The sequence below is a fragment of the Gopherus flavomarginatus genome, chromosome 5, assembly GCF_025201925.1.
Source record: "Gopherus flavomarginatus isolate rGopFla2 chromosome 5, rGopFla2.mat.asm, whole genome shotgun sequence".
NCBI classification, from domain to species: Eukaryota; Metazoa; Chordata; order Testudines; family Testudinidae; genus Gopherus; species Gopherus flavomarginatus.
Window position 1 is genome coordinate 94,585,126 of NC_066621.1, and position 14,917 is coordinate 94,600,042.

Consider the following 14,917-nt stretch of genomic DNA (forward strand, 5'->3'; position numbering starts at 1 on the left):
ATAAAGAGAGTCAGTGTTCCAGGGAAAGGCTTGTAGCAGCATTCAGAAGGAGAAATTAGAGAGTATGGGGCCAGGGTACTTACAGGCAGCCTCACAAATTGAGGGAAAGAATGAAACCATCCAGAAGCACCTCTAATTCTCGTCGGCCCTTTACCTGGAGTTATCAGGCTTTCCAGAGACAGAGTGGGAAGGACAAAGGCACACCCAGGTTTTAGCTGGGGGCAGGAGTGTGGCTGTTTTTGACAGCTGTGTCTTTAAGGGACAGCTTCAAATGCTCAAGTATATTGTGACTGATTAAGACAATTGCCTCTGTAAGGCTCGATGCTGAAGCCTCGCCCTTTAAAAACATCTGCTATGTTTCCTACTCCAGCCCTTTTCCAAGAATGCCAAACTTTAAAGAAAAAATAATCTGTCCTTAACCCTTTCTCCCTGTGCCCCAGATAGTGCCCAACTATTACAGCCTCGGCACTCCCTGGAGGCCAGATGGGCAACAGCTTTATTAAAATAATTGCTTAACTATTGGCTGGGCAACCAAGTGGGAATATTTCAGTGGCTTTGATTACATGTGGTCAAGATGTCTGGTGTGAGATGTCTGGGTAGGGGAATATCAGCAATGTTGGCAGCATGAAGGCACTAGAGAGAGTCAGAGGAGGCCAGCTCCACACAGAATTCCTAGCAACAGGTTTGCAATTCATTAGGGGCCTGATCCTGGACCAGGCCCTCACTGGGGAGGGGCAATGAGCCCCAGCACCTCTTTCATTACACTGGGCAGGGGCATTAATGGGATATGAATTTGCATAGCTCCAATGTTAGTGTTCAGCGCGCACTCTTCTAAAATTACACCATGCCAGTGACCTGAAGACTGGACTGTTTCACCTCTTTCCAAAGCACTGAATACACTTGGGCATCCCTAGAGAATACAACGGTGTGAAATCCAGCCACAGCAACTGGCTTACCAATTTCCCCTCCCAGATTTGGTCCATTTACACCAGCCAATGACAATTGTTAAGCTTCATCCCAACTGAAAGCAATGAAGATCTAGAACTCAAATGCTTGCTTGTCCCCCCTTTTTTTTTTTTTTTGGGGGGGGGGGCAGGAGGAGGTCCTAAAGAGGCACAGATCTGTCAGGGCATGCAACAGCATTTCCTGGTGTTGATGCCAAGGCCTGGGTGGTGGCAGCCCATCTAATCCAAACAAAGCTGTGGAAATTTCTCATGCTGCCTAACACAACACCACACCTCTAAAGTGACAATATCAGTGGACACGGGCAGTGGGCGACAAAAATCACATCCATAAATGACACTGCAACATCTGATTTCAGAGAAAGAACTGCACTGTCTAAAAAAAGTGTCCTTTTCCTTAGCCTCTAGTCTCCCTGCCCATTTTCCTCTCTCTTCCCTTTTGCCATTTCTAACACTGGAGATTCAGTTACAGCTTTATTATACTTAGAGATCATAACTGATAAACACACTCTTCTACCTCTAATAAAAAGAGATCTTATCTTATTCCCCATATCACAGGTTATAACCATGTTTATTCTTATTTTCTGTATAGGTATTATGATATTTGCATTTGTGTTAATAATTGTCATATACTTACATAAAAGCACCTCTCTAATGTGCACTTTTGATGACATCTCGAGTGGGTTGTTAGTGGAACCTTCAGCACTGAAAGCATGAAACTCTATCACTATAGTTAAAGGGATCACTTCTGTAGCTGGTAGGAGCTGTAGACTCTTATCTTTCCATGTGGATCAGTCACTAGACTGGGACAAAGATCCACCCTGCTAATGTGGTTTATGTTTGGCTCACTTGTAGAGGGAATTATATACTTAGAAATTTATAATACCTAATCTAATAAACATGAAACTTGAGCAATAATAAAAGCAAAGAGAACTGTTAACATAACTTCTCTTGATTATCCTGAGGACATGAAACACAGACTGTCAAAAAACTTGGATGTTAACTTGTCTGGACGCTAAGTACATTGTTTTGAACTTTACCCAATAAAGGGTCTGATCCAAAGCCCACTGAAGTCAACACATACCTTTCCAGAGATTTATGGGCCATATAAACTGACGGGATCAGGGAGAAGGTAAAAAGATAGCCCAAGACTCCTAAGATGAACTGCCTGACCATGAATTTCTTGACACTGATCTCATTTATTAACAATATATGTTAAAGTTCATGTAAAAAAAAAACCCCACAAAATGAAAACATTCTCTATGACTGGCATCCAAACAAACTGAACTCTGACCCACAGGCAAAACACTCACAAGGACTACCACATCTAAATTAACCTTATCCATTTTTCACAGAAGTTTCTCCTCTCAGAACTGTGCATAGGACTTTTTATGTCTTACCCTTATTCATGCAAAGGCTGTACAAAGCCTGCCTCTTCATAAGCCATACACAATTCACAAACTCAACAATGCTTCATATGATATTCAGGTGGTGTCGTATTGATAGTCTTGAACTGAAGTTTGGAATATATAGGTTTGAATTGTACTGGCTGTTGCATTTTAAAATCTTACTCTTTGACTGGGTTCATTTTGGAACGGCATGTCTGGTGACTAAAACTTAAAAGTGTTGTCAATCTATAGTTTTAGATGCCAAATGTATAAATCATCAAACTTATCATTCAACAGACTCAGTTGACAACCAATATGCCACAGCATCCCCCAACATACAACCACTGCGTCACTTAAAAGTGTATATTTAAAAAAAACAAAAACAGAAATCAATGGAAAAATAAATGACAAGATTCCTGGCAGTGTGTTCAAATATGTGTCATATATATATATATCAATTTTCAAACATCTGAAATAAACCACTGTCTAGACAAAAATAGCAAAAATAAATGAATCCCAGAAGGACTTTTTTCATTCTGAAAATCATTGTTGTTTTTTTGAAGTTATGCAATACAAACCATTCTATTTCTACACTTCTAAAAATCATTTTTAAAACTGGTAATACCTACATCAATTCAGACCAATGGCTCTTTCAACTAAAGTCAGAGGGGGAAAGAGTCAAATTAAAGCTTTATAATGGAATAGCAGTTGCAATTTTAACTGTGTGGTCTCACCCAGTGCCTCCATAACAGGCAGTACTGAACTTCTGAAATGCAGAAGTCAGGCATTTTTAGGCAGCAAATCTCAGAAAGGGTTAACATTTAAATCATAGAAGTTGGGAATCAAAGAGACTCAGTCCATCTTTCCCAAGGCAGCATGGCTCCCTATGATACTAATGTTTTGGCCAGTTTAGTTTTAAATTATTCAAACTACGGGACTCCATCCAGGACTGGATTAAGGCCGAGGCACTACAGACCCAAGCCTAAAATGCCAGCTCCTGGAATCAGGCAATGAACTCAGAATCTCAGTTTTCCTTGGGGAAAAAAACCAAAATCTAGGCCATATGTTTGTGAATTGAAGTCTGAAAATATGAACCGAGCATAACAGATGGAACGATATTTGTCTGGTTCTGCAAACTGAGAGAACGGCTCTGAGAGGTGTGAACTACTCCATGCATCTCAGTGCTTTGGGGAGCCCCACCAGCACCAGCCCACGGAGGAAACTGTGCCATGAGTAAAGCGCAGTAGGCCGACCCACCAAACCCAATGCACCTCAGCTGCTGAGATAGTTACTGGGGGGCCCCATGCTGCTGCTCCTACACCTCCAGAGGGGACTCCTGTTGGTGTCCTTGCTGCTCCCCAGGGATGGGGACAGGGGAAAGTCCCTGCTGTCACTCCAGGGGAAAGGGACTCTCTACGAGGAGAGGGAGCCCTCCCTCTGCCATGCCACTCCAAATGGGATTCAGGACCATGGAATGCAGATGGGGCCATAGTGGGGCTCTACGTTATGGTGCGCCTAGGGACTCAGATTGCCTTAATTCAACCCTGTTTCTATCACTCCTTTCCAGCTTTCAAATGCCTCAGAGACCAGAGATTCCATTCTGAGCAGGCAGTGTGACAGGTGAGCGAGAAGGATCAAAGCGGAGCATTTAGTCTAAAAGGTAATCTGTAGATTTGGTTTCCTACTCAGTTTATCTAATATTTCTTCTTTCTTGTCATAAGATTTTTTTTAGTGTGAAAAGTCTTTCCAAAAGGGTTATGCAAAGTAGTTAATTTATAAAATCAAGTATTCCTTACTTATAATTAAAATTTAATGTTTCATTGTGAACTAGGCCCTGATCCTACAAATACTTCTGCATATGTTTAATTTTATAGTATCCTGAGTAGTCTCATAGACTTCAATAGGATTAACAAAAATAGGTAACCATAGGCATAAATATTTGCAGGAACAAGACCTTATACCATCATAGGCCCTAATTCTGAGAGACAGCCCAGGCAGTGGGGAGGGAAGGGAACAGAACAAGAGAGGCTTTAAATGAACGTCGTGCCTCCAGAATTCTATATGTGGCCCCCACAGCTGCCAATGGGCCATTGTCAGCCCAGAATAGTTAGAGCACAGCTCACTCCAGCCATGCCCCTTCCCACCATTAACTCTCCCCTTGTGTTGGGGGCTGCAAGGAGTTGCATAGGACTGTTCCACCATGGAAGCCCCTTTACAATGAGGGTATTCCCTAAGGGCAGGCCACTGTACCCTCTTTTTGCCTATGAAATGGTGTAAAGGGGCCACAGTAGGGAGAAAATCAGGGCCATCTTTATTCTTAGAACGAAAATTCTTCAGGGAGGAGGCAGTATCTTCATATGTGTTTGAACAGCTCCTAGCACAATGTGATCCTGATTGGCACATCTGGGCATTAAATAATAACATAACATTATTATTGAAAGTACACATTGTCCATGCCTGGAACATGGGACTGTTGGACTCTTGCCTGTGAAAGGTAAGAAGGCAGGAGTGATAAAACCTTTTTAACAAATTTTGGGCAAGCAAATGGAGTCTGTGAATCCAATTTCAAAGGTCATGAGGCAGACCAGGCATATTGTGGGGAAAAACTGTAAAAAGAGGCCCCATTACCCTTCCACAGCCCTGAGACAAGATAGTAATTGGGAACCGAGCAATTACCAGGGAGGCTACATCCATGAGGGGCAGCTGGGTTGTACGAAACAGCTAACAACTTCTGAAAGCAAGGTAGATAGTCTGGTAACTGATCCCCTAGGTGGAGTACTCTTTTTTACTTTTGTGCTAATCTGAGAACAATGAACACTTCCTCTGCTCTGTGAGGACTCCAACCTGGTTATTTATTTTTTAGAACAGCTGACAAGAATGGAACAGGAATGCTAATAATACTTTGTACTCATAGTATTCAGAGTCATTGGCCTCCCAGTGTGCAGTGAGGAAACAGGTGTTATCACCCTAATTCTACAAATAGCAACAGGGAGGCACAGGCAAGTGAAGTGACTTGCCCAATGGACAGTAAGTCAGTAACAGCCAAGGACGGCATCCAGCAGTCCTGACTCATAGACATCTTTTCTAATTACTAGACAACACTCCCTCCATACTAACAAAGTTTAACTTCATTGTGAGGCAGAAGCATCTTATGCAAGGGCCTTTATTGGGGTTATATTTAAAGAATATTTTCTACATAAACTCTCTCTTAATCTAGTCTCCCACTAGGAAAGTGTGAAATAGAATTGGGTGGGAGGAGAGGCAAGGAGTCAAGACCTCACGAGGAGGAATATGACAGTTCCAGTTTCACATGACCACCAAGCTACTCAGCCAACATCACCAATGAGGAAAACGCAATGGGAGGCACTGAGCTCCAAGGGCTGCTCCTGTACCTGCCTCTGGGGGTACATCTACACAGCAATGTAAGCCTAGGGTTAGTGGGACTCACATCAGCTGACCAATGTCAGGGAACCCTGGGCTTGAGTATGTACACTGCATTTTAACCCTAGGGTAAGGATTTTCTGACCTGTGTTCAAATTGAGGGCTCTGGAATCCACACTGCAGCGCACAGACCTGAGTCAAAGTAACCCTATCCCAGAGCATCTTGCACACCCCTTCCCATGTCAACACTCTAGCTTTACAAATGTGTTGCACTGTGGGAAAACTCTACTGCCCACCCAGTTTCCTAACTGTGATGGGTGCTATTGATGAGACACCAGTGTTCACAAGGAGCTCATAAACTGCATAATTAGCTCCTCTCATAGCTGTGTCAGTAGAATGAATTACCATCTAATATGAGAATTGGGCTCTTCACCTCTAGGCTGAGTCACATTGGCAGGAAAATGCCCACATGCTCCTGTTCCGAGGATAATTAGGCCACTGGGCTGTCAGACTATGCAAATGAAACTTGGCCATTCTTAATTTTTAAAATGGGATATTCCACGAAGGTGGTTTTGTTTGGCTGTTTATTATTTAGTTTTGTCCATTTGTTTTGAAGTTTGACATAAAATGTAGGTTTCAGAGGGAAAACACCTACACACCCCTCAGCCTGGCTGCTGCCAGCTCCAGAGCAGTGAAGTGCATCCCCAGGGTTTGGGGTACAGTGTACGCCAGCACTCCCTCGGGATCCCTTATCCCTGCTCCCACTGCACCCCAGAAGCTGTGGGCCTGGCTCCAACTCACCGCCCTCACTGTGCCCGTATGCCCCTTCACATGCAGCCCCAGGGAGGACAGGGAAGGCCCAGGAGCAAAAGCCACAGAGTGGAGTGGGGAACAAGCAGCTGCCCTGCAGGGAGGGAGAGCCGCAGAGCTCCTGACTCAAAGCTGGGGAAGGGGTGATCCCCAACATCCCAGCAGTCGGGAGCTACCTCCCGCCTGTCAGCTTTGCTCCCTGCTCCAGGCAAGCTCTGCCCAGCAGTGAGGAGGAGCCGGAGCAGCTGCAACAGGAGGCTGCAGAGAGGTTTTGGGGCTGACTCCCACTCGCCACCCTGATAGTGCATGTTTCCCAGGCACATCTGCACACGCAGCCCCAGGGAGAGTGGGGGAAGGGGCAGAAAGTGGAGTGGCGACGAAGAGGCTACCCTGCAGGGGAGAAGCCAGGATGTTGGGGGTCATCCTCCCCAAGTTGTGCTGATCCAGGAGCTCTGCTGCTCCTTCTTCCTGCAGGGCAGCCGCTCAGTACCCCCTCCAATCTCTGGCCCTTGCTCCTAGGCCCTCCCTGGGGCTGTATGCACTGAGGCACACGGGCTGTACTCACCAAAATCTGGCTGTGCTCTTGTGACCAGAAAGCAGCTCTCCTCGATCAGAAGCAGCTTTTCTCAGTCTCCACTGAAAACCCTGCAGGTGCTCTGATAAGGCACTTCCAGACCAGAGTTCAGCAGACATTGGGCTAACGCTGACCTGAGCTGCTGCCATTGCAAAGGGATGTGTGGCTTCCTTTTGCAAGAGACTGTGCCACAGATTGTCAGCATAGAAAGGACTAAGGAAATTGCCCCAAGCAAGTCTGGGATACATCCAGAGCACTTCTGTGACCCGAATCAAACTGAAGCTGTGTGCACATAGGAAAGCAATAGGGCTCAGACCTTAGATCCCAGCTTAACACAGGCTCAGACTCTCCAGCTTTGCAGGGTCCTGGGACTCCAGGTTAGCAAAACTGTTGTGTGGACACAAAGGGGTCTAGGTTTACATTGCTGTGTAGACATACCCTGACTGGCCCCTGCTGGAACAGGGGAGTACAGCAGTGGGAAAGGCCAAGAGAGATTGGATGAGAGGAGAAAAGGGGTCAGGAGATTACCTGACTCTGCCTCCCATGGCTTCTCTTCAAGCCTCTTCTTGCTCTGCCTGTCTTCTGCTCTCACTGGAACCCTACAAAGAGCCCTTTGGTAAGCATGGGGAAGGCACCAGCATATCCGCCAATAATCCTAGTTTAGCTAAGTTTTGAAAAACCATCCTGGGACTAAGGGACAAGCAACTGATAAGTAGCCTACAGCCTGCTTTTCAGAGCTGTGCCTTGTTCAGCAAGAGGGCAGAAGTGTGACCACACAGATGCAGTGGTGAGCAGCAAGAAGCAGGAAAGGGAACCTGCACTCACTGAGGCAAGAAACAGCCAGTTGCCCAGGGGGAAGGCAGAACAAGCAAGCCACAGGGAGAAAAGTGATGATACAATGCTTTCCAAAGATTATTTTTCAAATCAGCCAGGAGTCAGGCTAGGAACCACTGGCAGGGTTGTGTATTCTGCTGAGTTTTGTATGACTCCTCTCACACTTCTAAGAAAAAAGTATCCTAATGTTCTCCAAAATGCTTATAGACCTGAGAGGTGGAGAGGGAGGGGCTGCTTTGTAGGAGCATTGTATCTGTCAACACTTTTCAGTTGCTTCCATCCTTTGCACTGGGAGAACAGAAAGCCAACCAAGTGGGGGAGAGGGAACTGGAAAAGGAGTAGGAGAGAGATGAGGAAGTGCTGGGGAGGGAATGACAGGGACTGAGAACAGAGACATTAATAGAAGCTGGGGTGAAACAAATTCACAAAGATACATAGAAAAGAAAAGCTTCCTAAACCAAACGAAGAGGGAGAGAGAAAGGAAAACAGGTGAAACAGATGCAAGGGACATGGAAACCCCAGTTTCAGACCATGCAAACAAGACACCCCACCCTTAAGAGTTGAGAACCTCTCTCAAGCCCTCTGTCTGATTGGTGTCACAGCTCTGCTTCCTTCTAAAAGTCTGAGGCAAAGGCCCCACTGTGGAACTTAAGGCTGCAGGAAAGCAGGGTACAGTCCTGGGGAAAAGGCTCAGGCTGACAGTGTCATCAAAATATTCCCACATCAGCAGATGGGGGAGAAAGTGTTACAGAAACTGGGAGGATTTGCTACACAAATGCTTCTCCGCACACAGAGGCAGGCAGTAAAACAGAGATAAGATCTTCTCCAAAGACAGAAGTCATTTTGTTAGTTTGTTTTGATTGCTAAGGATTCCCTCTTTAGGAAATGTGTTCCATGTTTTTCTATCCTTTCACCTGTAGACTCTGACCTGGCTCAAGCCAGCAAGTAATAAAGGGAAGCCCCAGTATTTTCAGGACTATTCAGGGAGTGAAGTAGCTAAGCAATGCTCCTTAAAGCAGTTTTCCATCAAGAGTGCATGTAACCTTTAAATTAGAGGGAACATTGGTCCCTAACAGCAGAGCAACCTATTACCCAACAGTTGCATAAAATGACCAACCAGATCATCTTGAATGGGCCATCCTTGGGGCAAGTACAGGATGTGGTTTCCTTTCCATCTTCTATGTTCAGCAGTCATCCAGGGCATCTAAACTTTCTTTAGTTTTTCCGTGGAGCAATATGTATATCTTGTGCAGTGTTTGGCAGGAAGAAGCTCAATTTCATACCCTTGAGCAACAGGTTGACAAAAGATGTCTCACCGCAGGGGTTACAGAGAAACTCAAGCATGGGGCCGGACTCAGGAGGTGGAAAGGGTTGCTCTGTTAACAAGGCAAGGAAAACTCTTGAATTGGAAAGGGAGATGTTGGTTGCTGTGGAAGTTTCAGCTGAGAGAATCAACAATAAATGGACCCTCCTTTCTCCATTTAACATTGTGGCTTCCAGGAACCTAGCCCCTTGTAACTTGCTGCAGGAAGCTTTCTTCCTCTCTTTGTTAAGAAACTCTAGCCACAAAGCTTTTTTCCTTGCCCCACTTTGACTAAGAACAAGAGGCCTAGCTGTCTCTTATGACTGCTGCTCTAGGTTCATAAGTCAGTCACCTCATGCTATAGAAGGCAGAATCCACATGATCAACCATCTCCATGATCAGCTGGAGCCCAGGAGGCTGCTTACTGTACACGACATAATTAGAATCTTGGACAAACTGATATTATCCCACCTGCTACTGATGGTGGGACTACACCAAAGGACTGGATTCATACCCTGTGGTAAGAACCACCCATTAAATCAGTTCTCTGTGATTCTTAGGCCAAAGCTACTGTAAGAGGTAAGATGAAAAGTTTAGCATAGCTAACCTATTATTTGTAGTACCATAGCGCCTAGGGACTATACGCACAGCCCAGAACCCCACGGTGCTAACCGCTACATAAACACAGAAAAGATGATCCCTGCCCAAAGGAGCTTACAATCTAAGTATAAGACAAGACACAAGGGATGGATACAGATAGGGAAGTAAAAAGAAACAATAAGACAGGATTGGTCAGCACAATAGGTAGTGGACTCAGCATACCAGCATAATCATTGCTAAGTGTTTTATAGGCCTCATGGCAAAAGAGAGTTTTGAGGATCATGAGCAAGTTCTGAGGATGTTTACAGGGAGAACCTGTTCAAAATAAAATCTCAGCCTGTCTCTTACGTGCCATCATGGATATCTAGCAGTCAGCTCAACCTCATCAGGGCTAAAAGACAGTGCTTAGTGGGAAGGGCTTGTGGGGAGGGGAGACTACCTCCTTTCTTGATCCCTGTGGATAACACCACTATCCTGCCTGTCACTCAGGCCCGTAACCTGAAAATGATCTTTGACTCAGACCTCTCTCTAAGTCCTCACATCCAAGCTACATCTAAATCTTTCAGATTCTTTCTGCATAACATCTCAAAGATATGGCCTCTTGTAGCCATTCATACAACTAAAACTCTCATCTCAGGTCTCGATTACTAGAACATCCTTTTCTTTAGCCTTGACAAACTGTTTTGCCCCTCTCCTATCCATATTGAATGCTACTGGATAGGTCATTTTCCTAGCTCATCACTCTGTCTAGGTCACCTCCTGTCTTTGAACCCTTTGTGCTTTCTCCCACGCTGCCCCTCATGTCTGGCAGTAGTATTTATTATACACTAATCAGGATAATAGTAAAATAGGCTCTTCTGCAGTGGTCTTTCTGAGCTGATGAGTAATAGTACTGTCTTTACATACATTCTTTGCACAAAGGAATGGGCAATCAGTTCACCCCAGCTGTGTTCAGGAGGAGTTTTAAAATCATACCTGTGACTGTAACACCCTAAGCACCGTATCTCGAGGCCCGGATGGCACCCACAAGTCTAGATTTTCTTATAGAACTTGGTCACTTCTATCTTCTCTTCCCCTCCCTCACACAAAAAAAAACCAAACAACAACAACAAAAAATCCTAAAACAAACCACTTTATCATCTGTGTTAGCTGGGTTCCCTGTGCAGAGACAGCTTATCTTGATCCGTTCTCCATTAGTCCACCCAGTTCTTCCCACGGCTCTGCTCATTATCACATCATCATCTGTCCCAAAGAAGACTCCTGCTCGGCAAAGAGCTTATCAGTGTGATCTTTTGACTACCTCAGCAGGAGATGGTCTCTTTCGTGGATGACAACCATTAGCATATGCTAGGCATATAAGAAAATTCCTGAGCATTATGTCTCTTTGGCCAAGGATGGTAATTTAGCACCAAGAGCAGATTATCCCAATTTCATCATTAGTGCTGTTTTACGATTCAAGCGTCTGATTACATAAAGAATTATTCAAATAGAGTCTAACAGAACTATCAAGAAGTATGGTTAACACAGAAACTAAAACATCTTCTCTGTTCAAAGGACTCAATACTTCTTACCTGAATCTCTTCAGTTTCATCCACCAGGAGGAAACTTGCAACCTTTTCTGTCATCTTCCTCCTCTTGGTCTCCTCATCCATCCCTTCCTCCTCTTCCTCTTGGGGCTTGCTACCATGGTACATGGTAATTGGGTGTTTCCTTTTGTTTCCCCCAGCATGCATCCTCTTCTGACACTCCACGCATAGGTTTATTTTGCACATCTGGCACCTCATTGCTGCCCTCTGCCTGGATCCTGTGGCACTGTTGTGCACTATATTCCCATTGGCACCCTTGCAGTTGTCGCAGTAAGGGACATGGCCAGGTCTTATACGGGTCCGTTCATGGTTTCGCAGCCTTTCCTGCCTGTGCAGCTCTTCTTCACAGCGCTGACATTGCAGGGTCCCACACTCATCGCACTCAAAGACTGCTTCATCCGTCCCGCTGCAAACATAACTTTCCTGACACAGGAGTGCTGTGTTCAGTCCCTTCTCTGCTGTTTGAGCATGAGCACTCATCGTCAGCTTTTTTTTTTTTTACGTTGTATTTATCTGATCAGTTGTTTTGTTGTTTTTTTAAATGGAAAGGTATACAGGTTTTCAAGAGCTTTCAGTTGTAAAATTAATCTGTCTTCACAAGGACAAGAAGCTGCAAAAAGACACTTTGGATTCTTAACTTTATAAACAATGTAATGACTGCTCCTGTAAAGATTTGTACCAGCCTGAACATTGAATCTCTTCCTCCACCCCAAAAAAGGTTTAATGATACGTAAAGTGCAGATGAAGTGTTCTTGCTCTAAAATAACCTTAAATGAGATTGGTTGTTTCAATTGCTGATCCACAGGGTTTTCTCCTTAACTTGAAGCTATAGTTTCAGTGATATAGAGAAATCAGACTGGGGTATTTCAATAGACAGGTTCAAATGTTTCCCTGGAACACCTGGAGCCGAGGGAGGGAAAAAAGATTAATTTTAATTAGTAACATATGATCTTAAGAAGAAATGAGTTAACCTTAGAAATGCACAGTGCAGAGCATTGTATCCCTAGAAAATACACTAGTCTCTCCCCACAGTTAAGCTCCTCCCTCAGAGTTCACAGCATTCCAGGGACTTTCCTGATCTGCTTTCCCAAAGAAGAAATTATCCTTGTATGCTCAGCCCTGTCATTCTGGATACAAAATCTAAGTTATTATAACCACAATGATGTTTGTTTGTATGCCGCATACACATAGTATTTCCAAAATAAGGCTACTAAAACAAATAACTGCTACATGTACATTGCAGATCAACTAGTCTTTGTCTGAACACACTTGTTTACAGTTGCCACCCCATATACAAAGCCTATCATGACTAAGTCAGCTAACTTGTCATTTAAAATGTATTTAAAAAACAAACAACTTTTTAAAAATTTAAGCTGACTGATTACATTTGTGGCCTGGTTCTTCACCTACCTTAAATCAAAACAATCAACTATTTTTTTCTTGTTTAAAGCAATAACTTATTAAAAATGTCATCAATGATAGGGAGAGAGGGAGGTGCCAAGGAGGGTTAAACTGCACCTATACACTGTTTACACTTGTGTCTTGATCACTCCAAATACAGACTCTGCCTGGAGCTAAAACAAATGTTTTCTTTAGTCACTTCACATTTCTTTAAACAATTCTACATTTACTAAATAACAGCAGTATCGGCTGCTTGCCTGCTCATACTTTCACCATTCGCCTACCTTAAACCAAACTAAACAACATTTTGTCATTTTAAACAGTTTTCTAAAAAGCAGTAATTCCTTCTGTTAAACAATAACAACACTATCATCAGCAGGCGGATTTGCGAGGGGGATAGGATATACTGTGCCTAGGAACAAAGAAGGCCCCCCCAAAAGGGACTCCATGACCCAGTCTATTGTTTACAAAACAGCGGGCACCTTCCTCCTCCTCCTTCTCTTCCTCCCTGCAGTACTTAGTGACTGAGTCAGGTCCCACCCGCCTCTTCTTCCTTCTCCTCTCAGCAGCCTGGGGGGAGTCTGCCCCGCTCCCCGACCACGTTGAGGTGTAGCCCCGGGATGGCTGTGTCAGCCCCCCCCCCAGGCAGGCTGACTGCCCCCGCGGGGTGCCTGTGCCAGTTCCCCAGCTCCTCGCCTCCGTCTCCCCTTGTTGTCAGAGGGGATCAGCTGATCGCAGAGAAGGAACTTCACGCTTATTTTTTCGCCGCGAAGACAGGAAGGTGAACGCGGAAGAGAGCAGAGGGCGCCCAGGCACGCCGGGAGCTGTAGTACTGGGGCTTCCGCGCCGCGCCCTCATGCCTGCGGAGCCACGGGCGGACTGCAAGTCCCAGGGTGAGCACCGCGGTACCAGGCGCCGCCGGCCCGCACGGGCGGCCGGGAGTTGTGGTTTCCAAGGCCGGCTCTGCACCGCCCGCAGAACGCGGCTGGGAGCGGTGGGGTGAAGCCGGGGCGGGAGAGTGACTTGCGCAGGGGTGAGCGCGTGGATTGGTGACTCGGGGGGAGCTTGTGTCGTAGCGCGCTTTATCTTAGGGACTGTGCTGACGTTTTGTGAGGGGGGTGGTTGATTTGCCTTCACCTTGTTCTCATGCTACTAGTGGTTTCCAGGGCCGGCTCTAGCAATTTCGGCGCCCCAAGCACGGCTGCACGCCGTGGAGGGTCTGCTGGTCCCGTGGCTCCGGTGGACCTGCCGCAGGCATGCCTGCGGATGCTCCACCGGAGCCGCGGGACCAGCGGACCCTCCGCAGGCACGCCTGGCCTGCGAGAGGTCCACTGGAGCCGCCTGCCGCCCTCCGGGCAACCAGCAGAGCGCCCCCCGCGGCGTGCCGCCCCAAGCGTGCGCTGTGGCGTGGAGCCGGCTCTGGTGGTTCTTCTTCGAGTGCTTGCTCATATCCATTCCAATTAGATGTGCGCGCGCTGCGTGCACGTTCGTCGGAGACTTTTTACCCTAGCAACACTCGGTGGGCCAGCAGGTCGCCCCCTGGAGTGGCGCCGGTATAGCGCCTGATATATACCCCTGCTTGCCCGCCCGCTCCTCAGTTCCTTCTTACCGCCCGTGTCGGTCGTTGGAACTGTGGAGCACGGCTAGCCGTTCTCCACCTCCCTAGCGTTTCACTCTTCTGCAGTCTAGTGTATATAGTTCAGTTATTATAGTAATAGTTGTAGTTATAAAGTTAAGTAAGTATAGTTGTAAATAGTTATACTGAGGATTGGGGGTTCACCCCTTTTTCCTCCCCACGGTGCCGGGGCCCATGCCCGGTTCACCCGGCTTTAAGCCTTGTGCGGCCTGTCATCGGCCGATGCCAACAGGAGATCCGTACGACTCCTGCCTGAGGTGCCTAGGGAGTCCCACCTTGTGGACAAGTGTCGGATCTGCAAGGCGTTCAAGCCCCAAACGAAGAAAGAGCGGGACAGTCGCCTGAAGCAGATCCTGATGGAGGCAGCGCTGACTCCCCCACCGTCGGCACCGACTCCGGCACCGGGACCAAGTGTCGCCTCCGCTCCGGACCGCCCGGCGCC

The 14,917-nt window shown here is 46.2% G+C and overlaps 1 protein-coding gene across 3 annotated transcripts in view; it reads right to left on the reverse strand.

Annotated features, from left to right (window-relative positions):
• ZFYVE1 (zinc finger FYVE-type containing 1) overlaps positions 1 to 14,049 on the reverse strand; it is a 32,230-nt gene extending 18,181 nt beyond the window's left edge. The window contains exons 1-2 of one of the 3 annotated variants that reach the window (XM_050956584.1): positions 13,977 to 14,049; positions 11,424 to 12,338 (exon numbers count right to left, since the gene is read on the reverse strand). In XM_050956584.1, coding sequence (XP_050812541.1) covers positions 11,424 to 11,918 — 495 coding nt within the window. In that variant the 5' untranslated portion in view covers positions 11,919 to 12,338; positions 13,977 to 14,049. Of the gene's footprint in view, positions 1 to 11,423; positions 12,339 to 13,321; positions 13,718 to 13,976 lie in introns of those variants that run through there. The other 2 variants (XM_050956583.1, XM_050956582.1) reach the window with 2 other exon arrangements.
• Positions 14,050 to 14,917: the final 868 nt, after the last annotated feature.